This window comes from Zalophus californianus, chromosome 6 (genome assembly GCF_009762305.2).
Source record: "Zalophus californianus isolate mZalCal1 chromosome 6, mZalCal1.pri.v2, whole genome shotgun sequence".
In the NCBI taxonomy this organism is placed as follows: domain Eukaryota; kingdom Metazoa; phylum Chordata; class Mammalia; order Carnivora; family Otariidae; genus Zalophus; species Zalophus californianus.
Window position 1 is genome coordinate 72,828,540 of NC_045600.1, and position 20,738 is coordinate 72,849,277.

The 20,738-nt window shown below is 38.8% G+C and overlaps 3 gene segments (V, D, J or C); all 3 read right to left on the minus strand.

Annotated features, from left to right (window-relative positions):
- Positions 1 to 3,143: 3,143 nt before the first annotated feature.
- LOC113908994 lies at positions 3,144 to 5,157 on the minus strand. The segment is given in 2 exon segments: positions 3,144 to 4,824; positions 4,988 to 5,157. Coding segments are annotated over 2 exon segments (411 nt in total).
- Positions 5,158 to 8,155: 2,998 nt separating this feature from the next.
- Positions 8,156 to 9,230, minus strand: LOC113908997. The segment is given in 2 exon segments: positions 8,156 to 8,950; positions 9,141 to 9,230. Coding segments are annotated over 2 exon segments (381 nt in total).
- A 7,206-nt stretch (positions 9,231 to 16,436) lies between these two features.
- On the minus strand, positions 16,437 to 20,738 carry LOC113909252. The segment is given in 3 exon segments: positions 16,437 to 16,807; positions 16,931 to 17,006; positions 20,577 to 20,738. Coding segments are annotated over 3 exon segments (609 nt in total).

Sequence of the window (20,738 nt, forward strand, 5' to 3'; positions counted from 1 at the left end):
AAACCTCTACTTCAATATTAAATACAACTGACGAGAGCCAAAACTCTTCCCCTGTTTTCCAAACTAAGGAGAAAGCAATTAAGCTTTCACCATCAAGTATGACATTTGGTGTAGACTTTTTGTAAAGCCCTTTTTTAAGGCAACGAAATTCCCTTCAATTCTATGTAATTTGCTGGGAGTTTTAATCAGGAATGGATCTGAATTTTGTCAAATGCTTTTTCTGGACCTATTAAAATTACCCTCCTAAACTGCTCATCTGCTACTTGTCAATCTCTCTGGGTATATTATCGATAAATTGTCACAACAAAATACTAAAGAAGATACCACTCTCCCATTTTACCAATAATGAAACAAAGCTCAAAAGTATCCAGAAAGTTCACAGCAGAGCTAATAGTTTAGAACACAGAGCTGGATGATACCAAAAGCCTGTTCCCTCTTTCTGACACTATAGATTGTCAAATTTGAGAGAGAGACTAGCTGGTAGCAAAGGACTTCTTCCTAAGCCTTTGAGATATTTTAAGAGTGTTTTTCATAGGTTCTTTCTTTATGTAAATGGAACTAATAAAGAAGAATTAAATAATTTCAAGTGTGGCCCTTTTACCAAAAAAGGAAAGAAAAGATATTATAATGGGAACTCAAACTGCTATTCAGGGGCTGACCAGTGGTAGTGGCTTTACCATTCCAACCTGACCAATTATTCACACCTGAAATAAGCAATGCACTGTAGCAAGAGGGCCAAACTCTTCCAGGATTTTGTGATTCACCAATATACTGGAGCTCCTTTCATGACTAGTGATCACTGTTTCTCCGTTCCTTGAAACTTGCTTGTGATAACATAGTCTAGAGCATAGCTGTTCCAATTAACCAGTATAAATGTGTCTAAATTTTTTAAAAATAGAATTACCTTATGACCCAGCCATCCACTTCTGATATATACTCAAAAACTGAAAGAATTTGGATATTTGCCATAAATATTGAGATGTTTTTGAATTCCAGTTTCTACTGAAAGTAGGAAGCAACCCAAAAGTCTATCAATAGATAGATATTGATAAACAAAACATGGTATGACATACACTGGAATATCATTCAACCTTAAAAAGCAAAGAAATTCTGACACATGATGCAAGTGCCTGCATCCTGAGGACATTATGTCAAGTATCAAAAAATGACCAATACCGCATTATTCCACTTCTATGAGGTTTAAAGTAGTTAAAATCATGAAAGGAGAGGCAAAATAGTAGTTCTGAAGAATTAGAGGAATGGAGTGAAGAAGAGTTATTATTTCATGAGTACAAATATTCAGTTTTTCAAGATGACAAGAATTTTAGAAATGGAAGGTGGTGCTTATTGAAAAACAATATAAATGTATTTCATGACACTGAACTGTACACTCAAAAAATCTAAATGCTCAAATGGTAAAAATGAATGTGAAAATGGTAACATTTTGGGGCACCTGAGTGGCTTAGTCGTTAAGTGTCTGCCTTCGGCTCAGGTCATGATCCCAGGGTCCTGGGATCGAGCCCCACATCGGGCTCCCTGCTCAGCGGGAAGTCTGCTTCTCCCTCTCCCACTCCCTCTGCTTGTGTTTCCTCTCTCACTGTGTCTCTCTCTGTCAAATAAAATCTTTTAAAAATGTTAAAATTTTATCATTAAAAAAATTTGAGGAGATACTTAAGATTTCTACTCTACAAATCTGCCGTCCAAACAAATATATAAGAGGGTATTAAAATGCAAAACCAATTATCAACCATCCATTACCATCCAATTTTAAGGCTTTGGGGAAATGGAGTTAGAGATGGAAGGAGGAAAATGGAGAGAATGAGGATTTTGGAGTGAGGAACATTGCTCAAAAAGGGGGGCTCAGAAGTGTGCAAACTGAGCCACATGTTGGCAAAAAATGCCTTTGACGGAGTGTAGAAGTCAAGGGCACAAGCAGACAAAGGGGAAAATTCACACTTTGCTCCTTCACAGTGTCCCCTTAGAGCCCCTAATTATGATCATTTGCAGATAAGACTGGTGGGAAGGAGGTAAACCTCCTGAATGCAAACAGAGCACCTCTATGCTGGAGGTGTTAATAAGATGGATGAACACAGAGCAGACCCTTAGAAACTAAATGCAAGTACAGATGACTCACAGCAAACAAACCTAATTACACTAAACACTACACACAGCACTCAGTCCGTCACCCATACATTATCCCATCCTGCGGGCTACCACCATCACACACCGGGGGCAACAACAGTGAGCATGTGCAGAAAGCAGACCCTCTCTGCCACATTGGGAGAAATCACACAAATTCAGTCAGCACCATCCTAGAGAAAGCAAACAAAAGGGAGACTCTCAGCAGTCTGGCTACAGGATCAAGGGCAGGCCTTAAAGTTTGTCCTATCTTTTCCCAGGCAGTAGGAAACAAATATACCAAGCATGGTGAAGGTTTAAAACCTGAGTGTGTCTGGATCTGAGCTATGTACTCACTGCACACTCTGGATAAAACACTTGTTTTCTTCCACTGCATCAATTCTCACCTAAGTATGATCAAGCAGTCAAACCTGTAGCAATGGCACCCTCTCTCTCACTTTTAACTTGACTTAAGAAGAAATAAACTAATAATAGAGAAGCATGCTTCCTTCTGACTCCATCATCAGACTTGGAGGAAATGGACCAATCAAGAGTCGCCTTCCTTCTGCTGCACAGGAGCTCTATAAGGAGGGAAAGAATCAAGCCCATTGAGGTGTTGGGCTACACTCCTAACCGCCTTTGTTCTAAGTGATAAACTGAATTTAATCTGATGCGTTTCCCAATAAGAAAAAGTAGTTGGCAAATAACTCATAACCATAGCTCAGCTAAGAGAAACCACTCTCACCATGACAATTGCCAATTATATCCATCATTAGTTAGGAAGACATCGAGGGACTTGAAAGGAGTCTACCCTTGAGCAGAGGTGGGAGAATGATAGAATTAAATATTTACACAACTTCTTTCACTCCATTGATGTCTCTTCAACACTAGAGAAATAAGGTTTTTTTAAATACTTATTTTTTATTATGTTCACTTAGCCAGCATGTAGTACATCATAAGTTTTTGTTGAGAAATAACTTTTTAAAAAGAAGGTTGTTGTTAGTAATGATTAATTCAGTGAAATGTGAACACGTGGCAGGGAGGCTGGTAGCATGTCATCTCTACATTAGTCATTAGTCCAAATGTCTTCCCGCAATCTACTAAAAATAGTAAGGTGGCTGATACATGCATATAAAAGTTTTCCCATATATCTCAGAAAGAAAGGTTTTCATTATAATCATAACAAAAAATTACAAGCCCTGCAAATAATTGAATTACCTTCAAACAACAGAGCTTTATTAAGAGAGACATATAAATGGAATGAAAGAGTATGTTCTAAAACAATCAAATAATCAGATATATATATTAAGGTCTTTTGTTTTTCACAAATCAATTTATAAACTTAATTCAAACATAAAACTTAAATTAAAACTATGAGTAAGTGGCAGAATTGACCTTTCCTTCTTTCTTTAACAAACATCTACTGATAATTATGTGAAAAAGTTTATGCTAGGTACTGTAAATATAACAGTGAATGGGATGCAGAATTCTGTCTCCTAAGTTGTATGAAAGAGTCATTGCAAATAGATATTTACAGAATTTTGTAAACAAGAATAGATTTCTGAGTTTTATCTGAAGCTCACATTGTCAAATCACTTTCTATCTTAATTTCCCTAAACGCACAAATAGTACATACCGCCCTAGGCTCTAAAGGAAAACCTGTGATACAATTTCTGAACAAGAAAAGGATCAAAGTACATAGAAATGTCTGTCAAATTATGCCCCATTTATGAAGGAAGAAAATTAATATGAAAATGTAATTAATTAAATACCTCACAAAGGTATTATAATGCACTAATTAAATGAAAACTTAAACATGAAATTAAAACAATGCTGAAGTTTGATGTAAAGAATTGATGAAGTGTGGAATGCTCAAATCAAAATCCATAAAGTGAAAAATTCATGAATCTGATTAAATAAAAACATTTAGAGACCAAAAGAATATTAGCAACATTATATATTACAGAATTATCACTTTCATATTTGTACTTTCCATATTTCTATATTTGGCATGAAATATTTTAGATCACAAAAATTAAAAATGCTACTTTTGAAACACAATATTTAAGTGCCCATCCATAAAAAGGACTGTATATTGGTACCGGGGGTTATTTATAGGACAGGAATCTCAATGGCAAATGTATAGTTCTTTAAAATCTGAATTTCAAAATAAAACATTACTAGCTCCATTCAAGAATCCATTAAACAACAGTCGTCCAACAAAATGTTCTAACCCTGTCTGGGTCATCTCCATCCTAATAGTCTTATTATATGCCTTTAACGTCTGACACATTAGCTTCCATTTGCAGACAAACAACAGCACAAAAGCTATACTTGAAGTTCTGTGTCAGAGGTCAAGGGGATGCCCCAGATCCAGGTTTGAGTGCAGGCAGCAGGTGCCTGGGAAGCAATGTGTGCTTGCTGCACAGAAGTACACAGCTGAGTCTTCAGGCTGGGTGTCTGCGATGTGCAGGGAGAGATGTTTGGCCATCTTATTCAATAAAACAGTGAATCTTTGGTGTTCTTTTGTGGCCGTGGTTGAACGAATGTATAGAAGGAGCTGGGGACCCTTTCCAAACTCTTGCTTATACCAAGGGAAGTAGTCTGAACGACTGTCTGAATAACTGCAGTTGATAACAGAGCTGCTTCCCTGCTGCACACTCAGGGTAGAAGGATGCTGCTCCACCTTCTCTCCTTGGCTGAACCCTGTGCCGAAAGAAAAGATCAGAGAAAGGAGAAGAGATTCCAGGTTAGTCTGCTTCAGAATTCTCTTCTTCTACACTAACTGAAGGAAACCTGAGTAAAGCCAGTCTTGACTTCTGAAGAATATCCACTAATATACTCTGGTTCCCGTACTTTCTCAACTCACAGTTCAGCTGCAGCCATGAGAATATGATTAAAGTTCCCATGGATGTCTTCATGGTTCCTCCCGTTAAGATCAGCTTCAGAATTGCAGGCTCCAGCCAGCTCAGCTCCTTCTCTTGTCAGGCAGTCCCTTCTTTCCTCTAACAGAGTACTTTCCCACATTGTCTACCAGCCAATAAGAAAAAGACTCTGCTTCTGCCATAGCCTAGTCAATCAGAGGCACTAAAATCAACCCTCCACGTGTTCTGCATCAGCACAGGTGCACTACCATCTTGTGGTCACATCTCTACTGAACTTCACTGGGGAAATGTTCTTCTCTTAGCCTGTGCTTCTGAGGGATTCACAAGCAACAAGGCAGCAATTGGTCAAGCAAATTATATTTTGATTAATGATGAAGTACACAGTAAGAATGTGGAGATCAAGATTTATACCTCTACGCACTACTGAGTCACTGTTAGTATATTGGAAAGAGGTAGATGCTATTGCTATTTATACAGTGATGGCCCTGGTGTACATGTTTGAAATCAGGAAGGAATCAAGATTCAGTCTCATCTCTTATACAAAGTAAATAGAAAACCTTCCCTTTCTGCCAAATCTACCATCCTTATTTCTCTGTTATGGAGAAAAACTATTTGTACAACGAACATGGAAGCCAAATATTAGAGTAAGAGAGAAGATCATTTGAAATTTCAAATGCCTCTTTTCTCAGACTCTGCTCCTCTTCTGGTCTTGCTAATGACCTTGCAATTCCCAGAGAGCTGACTGTACCAACAGTCAGAATGTTTAATCTTCCCTCAAATAAGATGACTATGACAAAAGTAAAAGAACAAATCTCAATGATAAGGGATCAGGAGAGTAACTTAAATCAGTTATTACTATTTCAACTATAGGAAACTTTTGACCCAAGTTTTGAATAATTTGCATAGACAAATTAGACATGAAATCTGTTTGAATGCTGTGTGTCTTATATAATGCAACATATTGAAAGACACAGTAGAAATTCTAAGAAAACATCAAGATGCAAACTCAGAAAATATAACCATATGTAACTTTATACTTGAAATGATTACATTTTTCTCCAATCAAAATAGATGACATGTCCTCCAATGCAATTACTGACCCATAGCCTCAGGAGAATTTCCTCTAAAGTGTTAGCCATCTATCCTGTCATGCTTCCCACTTCCTGACCAACACTAAATCACATTCCATATTCCATCATATTTCACCTAGCAACACCAGTACAGTGTTCTTTCCCCAAGACTCATTGATAAAATTCTCCAGTCCTTGAGTTTCCAGAATTATCTCTCTCTGCCAAAACCCCTCTCATTTACATTACTCTCTGGAAATTTCTGATGTCCTCTGTGAGAATATATCCAGGGAAACATAAATATTGTGTGCTCCAGGAAAGGTACCAACAGGAAACTGGCCCTAAAGAACTGATCAGGAGAAATGATCTCTGGGAAACCAAGACTACCTCATTTCCAAAAGTGGAAGCCTCTTTCCTGTGATCCTACTCATGGATCCTCTGAAATGACCAAGAATAAAATTCATCTTCCTTCCACCTCTCCCAACCTGAAAGATTTAAAGACAGCTATGGTGAAGAATATCAACTCAACATATTAATATATGTGTATGTATGAAATACGTTTTTAATGTATGGAAAATTTCTTGATTCGGAGAATCTTCCATTCTTTCATCCATTCCCCATAAGATAAGAATTTTCAAACTCTTCTTTGGGCAAATTTCCCTCTTGTCAGAGATAGATATTTAGGTCAATTTTTTAACTACTTCATAGTTTTGCATTTTCCAGAATATCATAGAATCAGAATCATATCGTATCTACCCTTTTCGGATTGGCTGCTTTCACTTAGTAAAATGCATATAAGTTTTCCCTATCTCTTCATGACTTGATACCTCATAGATGTACCACCATTTATTTATTCATTCACCTATTGAAGGACATGCTGCTTACTTCAGAGTTTTGGCAATTATGAATAAAACTGCTATAAAACACCTGTGTACCGGTCTGTGTGCGGACATAAGTTTTCAAACCTTTTGGGTAAATACTCACGAAGACCACTGCTGGATCATACCATAAGAGTATGTTTAGTTGTGTAAGAAACAGCCAAACCGCTTTATTAAAATGTCTGTGTATGCACTTTCATTTTGTAGTAATTTCCTGACAATATTTACTACACCCTTTGCTGCCTGTCAAAGCCCCAGTTAGTCCAAAGCAGGCACAGGTACCACAGGTGGCCCTGCCAACTGCTCAGCTCACAGCTGTGACCCAGAGCCTGAGCCTGCATGTGTCCCTGCCTGTGTCCTGCTGCCCCGCGTATCTCTCTGCTCAGGCACGTGCTCCTCCCAACTATGGGACTCACTTATACAAGACAAGTACAAGGATAAAATTAGTATTAATTTCAAGAGAGTGATGTCACAGCATTAAACCAAGGGCAGGGTTCCTTGGGAGAGCGGGGGGCTGTGTAACTGCACAGGTCACATGCTCAAGAAGCTGGCTCTGCTCCCAGCTTCGGGTAGTCTGTGCATTTAACTCCATCTGAATTTTCAGGGACGCAGGCCTTCCTATCAATGCCCTTTCATCAAAATAAAAAACAGAGCGTGCTGAGTTTCAGTTTGTGCTGTAATACTTACACACGCAAGTTTAAACTTTGGGTTTGGGGTCAGCAGTCTTTGTCTCTGGCTACAACAGAGAAGGGTTCTTTTAGGGTAGTCCTGGAAGCTTTCTGCTCCCTTTCCCAAACAGGGCATGATGTTATAAAATCATGAGTAATAGATTCATTCAAAATGCAAGGAAAAGCAATGATTTTCATGGAACAGAATGAAAATTTGAATAAACTCTTCCACACAAGGTGCTATTTAGAAATGACTCAAATGGATACTCTGTCAGTGATATACGTCAACACATTGTACAAATTGATCAATAGAAATCATTTAGATTTTGTGATTTTATAGAGTCGTCTATATCAGGTACTCAGACAGTAAGCTCTTATGTCACCTCAGATTCACTAATTTAGGAATAATGAGCTCCACCAAGTCACTTATGCTCTAAAATCCTTCCTTTATTCATGCATAAAATAAAAGCACTTATTTGCAGGGTGTTATCTTACTGAAATAGAAAATAAATGTAATAAGATGAGTGCCTAAACTTCAATAAAATTATTTTATTATATTTGTATTTCCAGGACTGGAAAAGGTGAATACAGACTTTAAAAAATATTACGTTCTCCTTACATTTCTTTGAACAAGAACCACCTACAAGTAACTAAAAAATTTAGTAATCTCTTTCTGTTTGTTGACAACCATTGAATTTTTTGAGCATTTTCCATTTGGCTATTTACGTATAATTTATATACTAGCTGCCAGGGGATCTGGTTTCCCAGGGTATTAGATATGGGCGTCTCTGTCTTTGGCCCAGTGGCTTCTTCATAGAGCTTTTTATCAGCAAAGGACTTTCTGGGAAGAAAAGGGGCAAGAAAAGCAAGTGAACTGAAAGCCCTGATGGGTCTAATTTTAGAAGGGGAAAAAAAGTGCTGTAACATAAATCTGAAAGTCTGAAAATGTGCAAAGGCTGCTTTGGGGGCAAATGCCTGCTCCAGGGAAGAGCTGGGGCTGCAGGCTCAGCTGCAGTTTAGGTGCAGGCTGCAGATCACCAGGGAGCACTGTGCCTCTACCGCACACAAGTAGGTGGCTGAGTCTTCCAACTGGGAGGCCGTGATGTGAAGGGTGCTGGACCGTTCCTTAGCATTCACTGTGCAATTTAGCCTTCCACTCTGCTTCATCCCCGAGGCTATGTAAAACAGCCGGGTGAGGCCACCACCTCCGAAATTCTGTTGGAACCACTGCACACTGTCTGGAGTGCTAGAAAAGTTGCACTTCAGAGTAGAGCTGGCTCCCTCCTGGAGGCTCAGGGCTGAAGGGCTCTGCTCCACCTCCAGCCCTCTCACCACTGTGTGGGAAGAGAAGAACATACACAAATGATATCTCCGGGGAGTCACTGATGCAGTTTTAAAACATGTAAAAATTCCCACAACACACCCCTGAGGATGTAAGAACATCTAAGAGCTCAGTGTCAGCTTCCCCCACCACTATGGGCTATGGACCACTCCCCAACCCCCATCTGGAATGCCCCCACTCACAGCAAACTTGGATGCACAGGACCCCCAGCAGAGCTCGCCAGTGTCTCCTCATGATTCCTTGTCTAGCTAATGAGGTGCCTTCACCCCTACTCTGCAGAGAGTAGAGTCTTGGATCCAGAGAAACTGTGTTCTTACAACCAATCCATTCCACCAGAATCACTGAGCACCAATCACACCTCAGCCTTGGCATTCACAGAACTCGAGACTCCAACCACAGTGGCCCAGTGACGCTGCACAGTAATCTCTCCAAAATTGTGCTTGCCCAAAGTGCAGAGAGACAGGGTCATAATTTCCAATATAGGAAGATATAAGGTTTTTTTTTCTTAAAACACTTTATGTAAGAAATTTGTGGGTTAGTGTGTGAGAAAAGATGAGTGATGTTTCTAGAAGAGTCAGTGATGAAAGGGGGTTACACAGAATCTTGAAGCATTACAGCGAAGAGTGACTCCATTCCCCAAATTGCATATTTTGACAGACAATTTGAGAATTCAGCTTTGTAAAAATACTGACAAAGGAAAACTATCTGATAGCATGCATTGTGTACTGCAGAAGTAAATTCAATTTCTTGAAATCAGGAGAGTTCTAGAAACCAAGACAGACAGTCACCATCTGCATAGAAAATGATTCCAACCAGCATTTGGTTGGTGAAAAATAGAATGTCTGCATAATGTCCCTTCGGATTTAATTTCCACCTCTCCACCTCTCCGGTGCAACTGCTAGACACCACGCTCACCCACACAGCTGAGTCTGGCCAGGCCACACGTTGCTGGTCACAGTCAATATTGTCCTTTCCCTTTCCTTCTATTTTTGTTCCTTATCTTTTCCTCCCTTCTTCTCTTCATTCTTGTTCCTTCCACTCTCAGCAGAGATATATGAATAGGTAGGATGTCTGGGGTATTGAAATAGTTTCAAGGCCAGTAAGTTTAAGCGATTTTATTCGTAACAAATGACAAGTAATGGGATGTTTTCTGTTGAGTTTCCATGGTCACAATGCCCAGAAATAATCCTACCATGGTCTGTGAAGAATTATCTGCATAATGGATTTCTAGAGACATGGCTTGCAGGTGTCTGAAGTTGATATGCAGTGGCAGAACTGAAAACCTGAGATCAACTTTACAACTTTACACAAACTCTGTCCCTCCCTCTCCCACCCTCCAATTACCACAGATAGTTGAAAACACACTGGTAAAGATTTTTTTCTTTCAAACCTCCTAACATCCCTTATGTTCTTATAAGATTATCTTAAAATTGTTATCAAGGGATTTTTTTTTAAAGGCTATATTCTAGGAATTTATAATTTATTTATTTTTTATTATGTTCAATTAGCAAACATATAGTACATCATTAGTTTCTAAGGTAGGAATTCATAATTTATGACTATAATGGGACTGGCTCACATGATTTCTCTTCTCTCTTTAACTGTTTGTTCAACCCTGGACCATCAGAAAGTCTTTGTTTGTGGTAAAGCTTAGAGTGCCCCCTAGAGGAATGAAGCTGTCAGCAAAGACCACTTCAGACCAAGCAACTCAGCAGAGACATACCTCCAACCCCATTCATTCCAAGCTTCCTGATGAAGGAAATGGAGATGGTCAGAAATGAAGATACCTGCTTAGACTGAATGGAGATTACAAGTGAACCAAATCCTACTTTTAAAATGGAATTGCATGGAAATTAATATCAGAAAATAATTTGGAAATCTCATCTTGTCCTATTTATTTGATTTCTTTACCTGAGTTCAAAAAAATCCATAAATATTCATTGAGCTTTTAGTTTCAATGTGGTAATTTACTAGATGTTCAGAATATATAAAGTGTAATGGAATATTATTCAGCCATAAAAAAGAATGAAATGTTGCCATTTACTATAACATGGATGGAGCTAGAGAATATAATGTTGAGGGAAATAAGTCAGTCAGAGGAAGACAAATACCATGCAATTTTACTCATATGGAATTTAAAAAACAAACCGAATGAGCAAAGAGAAAAAGTAAGACAGAGATAAATCAAGAAACAGACAATTAAAGAGAACAAACTGATGGTTACCAGAAGGGAGAGGTTTGGGGGATGGATTCATTGGTGAGGAGTGAAGGAATGACTTTGTCCTGATGAACACTGGGTGTTCTGTGGAACAGGTGATCATTCTCTCCTTTCCTCTTTTTGGTGACAAGAATAGAGGAGAATATGGATAAACCTTTATGATGACTTTTATGATTCTTATTACTTTTAACAATAGGAGAAATTTGTGAATACGTAAATTATTAAAGTAATGAAACATTACCAGTAGAGTAAAATCCCTTTGACTATCACTCCCAATTCTGGCCCTTTCATCACTTATTACTCTAATTCTTTCTTCAGCCTGGCAATTTGGAGTTGATGTTTCCAGATGTTTTACTAGATTTGAATCAACAGAAAATTTTATTTATAATTTATTACAATACAAATATACATACTGGCTCTACCTTTCTGCACCTTGATTTATAATCTCAATAGTAAATCTTGTAGGTCTTACTGTATTAACCCATATACATCCCTTGTTCCACTACATTTCCATACTGTGGATATACTTCCATTTATACATCCTTTCCTCTACTGACTAAAGGTTAAGATTTATTTTATCTATGAAATACAGCACTACAATAAACTTTATTAAGCATTCCTCACATGAGCACATGTTTTTCTAGGAATAGAGACAAGGAAGAAATGAAGGAATAAGCCATGAGGCTAGCAGGTGAGGAAAGTCAGGGACAAAGGGCCTGAAGAAGAATGAAGAGAATTCATGTTCTGATTCTTGTGTTGGAAGGTTTTCATTTTCTCTTTTTTTTCTTAAAGTGCATTGCAATGGTAGTTTATCAGCTCATTTGATATATTCTTTCTGAAATTCTGTCCTGATACAGAGATAGTATATAGTTTGCTCCATTCAGCCACTGAGGTTTTCTAAGTATAGTAAATCAGCAAAAGCACACCCAAGGAGAAGTCTTGGTATATACAAGGAAAAAAATCTCAGAATAAAATTAGACATAGAAAAAATGTACACATTTGCACACATACACACACACACAATTTGAGGATCCTGTCAATAAAACAGAAAGATACTTTATTTTTCCCAAATCAACAGAGAAAAAGAGAAAATTCTGTCAGTGCAACAGAAGAGAAAAGAAAAGAAAGAAGTGGAAGCATATGGAGCAATACCAAAATATTAGTAATAGGTTCAAATATATCAGTAATCAATCAGAGATAAAAAAAATTATTGAATTGAACCAAAATTTAAAACTATTGCTCCATATTGCTTAAGAGACAAACCTAAAAGAAGACAACCAAGAAACATGAGCAGATAGGACAGTATTTTCCTGCTGCCCCAGTGTGCAAAGTCCAAAGCCCCCTCCTCACCTGCTAAACCCACCACACCCAAGGAGATATCACAAAGAAATGTCAGTTCTGCAAAAAAAGAAGTGTCTAAGAGAACACCTAGCTATCAAACTAGTTAACTCTTACAAAGGGAAGATCTAAGAGAAAAAAAGACAGAAGCTAAAAAAACAAATGAAACTAACAAACTCAGCACAGCAAGGAAAACAATCAACAGCACTAAAAGTCATCCTATGGAGTGGGAGAAAATATTTGCAAACCACCTATATGATAAGGGGTTAATATCCAAAATGTGTAAGAAACTCCTACAATAATAGTTTAAAAAAACTAATAAGCCAATCAAAAGGTATCTAAGGACTAAAATAGACATTTCTTGAAGAAGACATTCAAATGGCCAACAAGAATGTGAGCACTCAATGTCACTGATCATCAGGACAATGCAATCAAAGCCCCAATGAAATACACTTCACACAATTATGCAATTATATGAAAATGGACTATTCAATTAAGCATTTCAGTATTTAAAATGTTAGTATTACCCACAACATAAAGGTGGGAGAAAAAAACACATACTTTAAAATGTGTAATTTTCTAGTTCCTTTTTTTTTAATTTTTTTATTGTTATGTTAATCACCATATATTACATCATTAGTTTTTGGTGCAGTGTTCCATGATTCATTGTTTGTTCATAACACCCAGTGCTCCATGCAGAACGTGCCCTCCTCAATACCCATCACCAGGCTAACCCATCCCCCTACCCCCCTCCCCTCTAGAACCCTCAGTTTGTTTTTCAGTTCTAGTTCCTTTTTAATGATGACTATCTCAATGTATTTGCCAGTGTATTTACAATAACTTCTCCGGTATCATCCATACTTTATACATTGAAAAACAAAATTGACAAATATTATCAAAAACACAAAATGCAAGTGTTGTCGAGGATGAGAAGAGATTGGAACACTTGCACACTGTTGGAGGCAATGCACAATGCTGCAACCATGGAAAACAGTATAGACGTTCTTCAAAAAGTATAAAATAGAACTACCATATGATCCAATAATCCCACTTCTGAGTATATATCAAAAAGAATTGAAATCAGGATCTGGAAGAGATATTAAGCACTCCTATGCTCATTGCAGCATGGTTCACAATAGTCAAGACGGGGAAACAACTTGAATATCCAACAACAGACGAATGGATAAAGAAAGTGTGCTATATACATAAGTGGAGTACTACTCAATCTTTAAAAGAAAAACAAATGGAAATTCTGCAATATGCAACCACATGGATGAAGCTAGAGGACATTATGCTAACTGAAATAAGCCAGTCACAATAAGACAAATAATGCATGATTCCACTTAAATTGGCATCTAAAATAGTCAAATTCATAGAATCAAAGAGTGAATCAAAGAAGAAGTTCCCATGGGCTCTGGGGACGGGGTTATGGGGAGTTACTGATCCAAGAGCAAGGTGAAAGAATAGACAATTGCTGTACAACATTGTACCCATAGCCAACAGTCATGTATTGTACACTTAAAATTTTAAGAGTCTCTATCTCAAGGTAAGTGTTCTTTACATGATACAAATTAAATTAAAAAAATAAGATACTACAACATTAACACCACCAAATGCTTGTGTCAAAACCTTAGAAATAGCCCAAGTCAATCCAGTGAATTTCACCAAAGTGTTAATTGGTAAAAGTGTCATGCGGACACTCCAAAAAGGCAGTTCATGAACTGGGAGCACTCAAACCAAAATATGGAATGAGGCTCAGGAGTATATTGTTAAGAAAACAACTTATAGTGAGGAGACAGGCAGTAAGTGTCTATTCTTCACAGTGATTGGTTGCAATATCAAAATTGCTGTAAATATTATCAGAAATTGGTCAGTGGGTACCTCACATCAAATTTGGGAAATAGTTCAAGTTTCTCTTGTCATTTCCAGAGGCACAGCAAAAAAAAAAAAGGTGCAGGTCAAGTTGCTCTGGCAAAATAAACTAAATTAAGCTTTATTTGTAGGACTACATTGATTTTTTTAAAAGTGATCATTGCCCAGGGCATTTTCAAGCCTGCTCTGTTTAGTTTTTATTTTAACAAGGGCAAGAATGTCCAGCAACAGGAAACCTCATTCATGGCTGATGAAAATGCACAATGGGGGCACCTGGGTGGCTCAGTTGGTTAAGCGACTGCCTTCGGCTCAGGTCATGATCCCAGAGTCCCGGGATCGAGTCCCGTATCGGGCTCCCTGCTCAGTAGGGAGTCTGCTTCTCCCTTTGACCCTCCCCCCTCTCATGCTCTCTCTCTCTCTCTCATTCTTGCTCTCAAATAAAATAAATAAATAAAATCTTTTTTAAAAAAAGGAAAATACACAATGGTACAGCCACATTGGAACACAAGAGTAGGAGTTTCTTGCATAACTAAACAGATTCCTACCATATGATCTAGCAATAACAATCTTTAGTGTTTACCCAAATGGCTGGAAAACTTCTGCCTACACAAAAACCTGCACAAAATAATTTATAGCAACTTTATTCATGATTGCAGAAACAAGAAAGCAACCAAGATGTCCTCAGTAGAAGAAAGGGTAAGTAAACTATGTTACAGCCAGACAAGGGAATCTTAACTCAGTGCTAAAAAGAAATGTGCTGTCAAGCCATGGAAAGACATAGAGGAAACTTAACATGCATATTTCTTTTCTTTTTTTAAGGTTTTATTTATTTGACAGAGAGAGAGTGAACACAAGCAGGGAGAGCGGCAAGCAGAGGGAGAGGGAGAAGGAGACTCCCCACTGAGCAGGGAGCCCGATGCGGGACTCGATCCCAGGACCCTGAGATCATGACCTGAGCCAAAGGCAGACGCTTAACCGACTAAGCCACCCAGGCACCCCCTTAACATGCATATTTCTAAGTGAAAGAAGCTAATCTGAAAAGGCTGCACTCAGTTTGATACCCACTATATGACATTCTGGAAACGGCAAAACTATGGAGATACTAAAAACATCAGTGGTTGCCAGGGGTTAGAAGGAGGAAAGGAAAAACTTCTTTAAGTAAAGAAAAGTCAAACTGGTGAGCAAAAATCATAAAGTGTAGTGTTATACAAGATTTGGGGGAAGTTTTTTATGTGTTTCTCTTAATTTCTCAGTGACCAACATCCAATCTTTGCTGGGTTTAGAAGTGATCATTGCTTCTCATAAAAGGCCATATAGGGGCACCTGGGTGGCTCAGTCATTAAGCATCTGCCTTCGGCTCAGGTCATGATCCCAGGGTCCTGCGATCGAGCCCCTCATTAGGCTCCCTGCTCAGCGGGAAGCCTGCTTCTCTCTCTCCCACTCCCCTGCTTGTGTTCCCTCTCTCGCTGTCTCCCTCTCCGTCAAATAAATAAATAAAATCTTTTAAATAAATAAATAAAAATAAAAAATAAAATTGTCATAGACACAGCAACATCCACCAGAGCACCCTGAACAACTTCTGGGGAAGACCATTCACCGCAAGGATGAGCAAGAGACAATGTCATTAGTTTTGTTTGTTTGTTTGTTTAAAGATTTATTTATTCATTTTGGAGAGAGAGAGATCCCAGGAACAGGGGGAGGGGAAGAAGGAGAGGGATATAGAGAGAGTAGTTGACTCCCTGCCAAGTGCACAGGGAGCCTGATGCAGGCAGGATCACAGGATCCTGACCTGAGTTGAAATCAAGAGTCAGACACTTAAGTAACTGAGCCACCAAGGCGTTCTGATACCAATTCATTGTTACTTTGTTTTAACCTGAAATTATTTTCGCCCTTCCCGAGGAAAAATGGACATCAAACGGTTTCAATGTCACTAGGGAACAGCTGGGGTTGGGGGATGTTCTGGTTCCTATGCTCTGATCGTTTGTATGATTTTAGATGAAGCAGACACTGAGGGACAAACAACCACAGACTGTGCTGGAACCAGAGTGGATCAGGCAGAGAGGCTCAGCATCCAGGCCCCCGCTCTGCTCAGAGTTTTGTGCTCAGCTCCCCCTGCAGTCCCCATCACTGTGTCACTCATGGCACAGTAGTACACAGCTGAATCTGACGCTTGCACTGAGCCTTTCTCCAAGTGGAAGGATTTGGATTTGCTGTCGAAGGTGGCTTCAAATCCTTTCTTGCTTTTCTTCTTATCACTAAAGGCATTGAGTAGGAGCTGTAGACCCTCACCAGGATATTGGACATACCAGAAAAGAGTGGGAGACCCTGTTGTTGAATAGGTACAGTTTATAGTCAGGGAAGCTTCTTCTGAGAGGGTCACTGGGCCCTCCGTCTGGGTCACTGAGTCTCCATGGGTTTGTCCTGAGGAAAAAGAAAAGAGACCTGTGTCACCTTGAGCATAAAGCTCTTGGATAAAATTATAGTTAAATGTTTTGCAGACACAATAGAAAAAAGAATCCAAACTTTAAGAGGCATTTTACTTACCAAGCATGAAGAGAACCACAGTCACGAAGCCTGGAGAACACATCTCTGGAGTGTCACCTAAATAATGCTCTTCAATCTTACCAAGAAGAAAGGTTGGAGTGACAGAGAAATGATCAGTGGAAGCCCACATTTCACACAGGAAATGTGATTGTGGTAGGAAGCTGCACCCCCTGGTGGACAGGGACTGAAATGCGTGCATGTTGGCCAGAGGCCTCCCAAAGTCAGCCATCTGTGTCATCCCTGACTTCGTGAGGCACATGTCAGTCTTCAAGTGGCCCTTGAAAGTCTGAACAACAGCAGTCCTGACCTTTCTATTTTGTTCTTAAGAAGGTCTTAACCTTCTTAAGGTCTATTTTGTTCTTAAGACACTACCTGATATGGAAGTTCTTTAACACAGCATCCCAGGGCATCGCTGTAGCTGGGAGGATAACAATCTTCTAAAGCATTTTACTGCAATACTTCATATTCTCATGTATCCATGTGGGCCAGCCTATAACCCACTGACTGCCAGAAAAGGGGGTGAGGGTGAACACGGAAAAAGTAATAGGAAGTCAAGTCATTCCTGAGTGATTCCGTGTTTTTCAACATTGTATCCTGATATTCAGAAGAGTGAGTGTCATTTTTTACATACTAAATATTTGTTATTTAACGAAAATAATGAACAAATCGTCTACTTGAAATACAGTATTTCTGTGGTCCTAAAATAGTACCAGTCGTAAGGAATGCTATCTTTTTAATAAAAGTTCTTCAGAAAAAAAAGGAACAGTGTTTGACAGTCAGATATTTTGATAGTCAAATCTTCTTAATTTCAGAATCATTAAAAAGTGAATAATAGCAATTATAGACAGAAGAATCATCATACATGAAGTTGTCAAATCCCTATGGAATGACCTGAGATTCTTAGCTTATGTTCTCACTGTTTTGTTGACTCCCACATCAGGTGACTAGTGTATGTGAATCAGGCAACAAATATTAATGATATACTCTTAACAGGTTTTAGCCTCAAGGATGCTTTCCATTACCATGCCTCAGTCACATTTTGTTGCCAAGATTTAAAAAAATTATCCTCACAAAGTAAGAAATCAGGATTATCAGGATAAAGTTCTGGAGAGGGATACTTCTTCTGTAAAGTGCTGTAAGCATTTATATCTAAACACAGAGATGGAAGCTTAGCTCAAGCTATTTCCTGGAGGCCACTCTCTACAGATTCAGATCAAGGAGCTTCATGACTCCAGAGCCAACATGGAAACAGTTTCCCAGATGCAGAGGGAAGTAAGACATTCAGGCTTGGATATTTCTTGGGTTCACATGTCCCTTCCCTTCCCCTCCACCTTCCAAATCACATTGTCAGTCCTGCCACAGAACCATGCAAGAAAGGAATTGGAGACAAGCCCCTACAAACTTGTATTCAGATATACAGGGGAAATCCCAAAGAGGTTAGGATGATAATGGTTGAAAATAAACATGGGGCACCGGGTTCTTGGGATGGAGCCCTGCATGGGCCTCTGCTCAAGATTCTATCCCTCTCCCTCTTCCTCCCCGCCTCTGCCCCTGCCCTACTTGTGCTCGTACTCTCTCGCTCTCTCTCTGTTTCTCTCTTACTCTCTATCACTCTATCATTCTCTCTAAAATGAATGAATGAATAAAGAAAGAAAGAAAATCTTTGAAAAAAGAAAATAAACAGCATAGCATATGGTTGCAGAAAGTCATTGTAACTTTAAAAAAAATACATTCAGGTCAATGAAAGCCTACAGGAGAAATATTTTGCTCTTTGGGTCACACAGAGGACTTGCACGTCATTGAGGGAAGATACTGCATAGTAAATATGGATAATTAATGGCTTTTATTAATGCACATTTTACATAAAAATAAACTGCACCAAATTAGACAATTCTATATAATTTGACATATGTATATATTTGTGAAGCCCTCACCACCGTCGAGATAATAAACATATGCATCACCCCAAAAGTTTCCTCATGTCTCTTTGCAGCCCTTCTTTCAACCCTCATTACTCTCATTTCCAGGGAACGCTTCTGTCATGAATGAGTTTGCATAATTTATAATTTTGAATTATGGAATCATATGTACTCTTTTGTCTGGCTTCTTCTCAGCATAATTATTTGAGATTCTTCCATTGTCATAATTATTAAGACATTGTTTCTTTTTGTTGCTGAATAGTATCCCATCATGTGGCTATAAAACAGTTTGTCTATTCACCTGTTGATGCCCATATCGATTCGTCCCAGTAGGGCTCTCACAAATAAAGCTGCTATGAACATTTGCATATAAGATAATTTATAGACATATGTTTTCATTTCTTTTGCGTCCATATCTGGGAGTAAAATGGCTGGATCATATGGTAGGTGTACATCTGACTTTCTTAAAACAATTTGTTCTAGTAGCTTTTTTTTTTTTGTACATTCCTTTGCCTTCTCTGCTCAGACAAATATGCTCTCTGTTAATAAAGATAAGTTCACTTCTTCCTTTCCAAACTGTATGGCTTTTGTTTCTTCTACTTGTCTTATCACATTGGCTCAAACCTCTACTTCAATATTAAATACAACTGGCGAGAGCCAAAACTCTTCCCTTATTTCCCAAACTAAGGAGAAAGCAATTAAGCTTTCACCATCAAGTATGACATTTGATGTAGACTTTTTTTTTAAAGATTCTATTTATTTATTTGACAGAGAGAGAGACACAGCGAGAGAGGGAACACAAGCAGGGGGCGTGGGAGAAGGAGAAACAGGTCTCCCACGGAGCAGGGAGCCCGATGCGGGGCTCGATCCCAGGACCCTGAGATCATGACCTGAGCTGAAGGCAGACGCTTAACGACTGAGCCACCCAGGCACAGCAGATGTAGACTTTTTGTAAAGCCCTTTTTTAAGATGAGGAAATTCCCCTCAATTCTATGTAATTTGCTGGGAGTTTTAATCAGGCATGGATCTGAATTTTGTCAAATGCTTTTTCTGGACCTTTTAAGATTACCCTCCTAAATTGCTCATCTGCTACTTGTCAATCTCTCTGGGTATAATATTGATAAATTGTCACAACAAAATACTAGAGAAGATACCACTCTCCCATTTTACCAATAATGAAACAAAGCTCAAAACTATCCAGAAAGTTCACAGCAGAACTAATAGCTTAGAACACAGAGCTGGATGATATAAAACAACAACAAAAAAGGAAAACCACAGAGACATTTCATGGCCTTCCTTATTCTAACAATGCCTGTAACATAATATATGCTCAATAAATATATACTGAACAAACTGATCTGAAAAATCTAACAATTCACACACATTATTCCTGACTTTGAGTCAAATCTTTCTAAACTTCCTTAGCCAATTCTTCTAGCTGAATCTAATGCAAAATGGCAAATTGTTTATTGTGGCTATTCTAGTTTTCAATAAACAATTTCAACACAAATTTTCAGGGATGAGGAAGTGTTTGATGCACAATAACTCTTACCTGAAGAGGTATTTTCTTAGAGTGAGGTTTTCCCTCTAAGCCTGAACCTGTGTTGCCTCAACACTAACCACTTCCTGTCGGGGACAGCAATTCCCTGCCTTGGGTCCTACAGCAGGGAGATGCATCAGGAAGAGCCCTGGGGTTTGGGTACAACTCTCTCCGTCACGCCTCTCACTGTAGGCTCCCTCGGTGCACAGAAATACACTGCGGAGTCCTCCACCTCTGAAGCTGAGATGACAAGTTGGATGGATTTTCTTGTCTTCTGGAAATTCAGTGAGTAGCGACCTTCTGTGGCATTTTGCTGGCTGTAAGAATCCTGACGAATAAGGAAAATCAT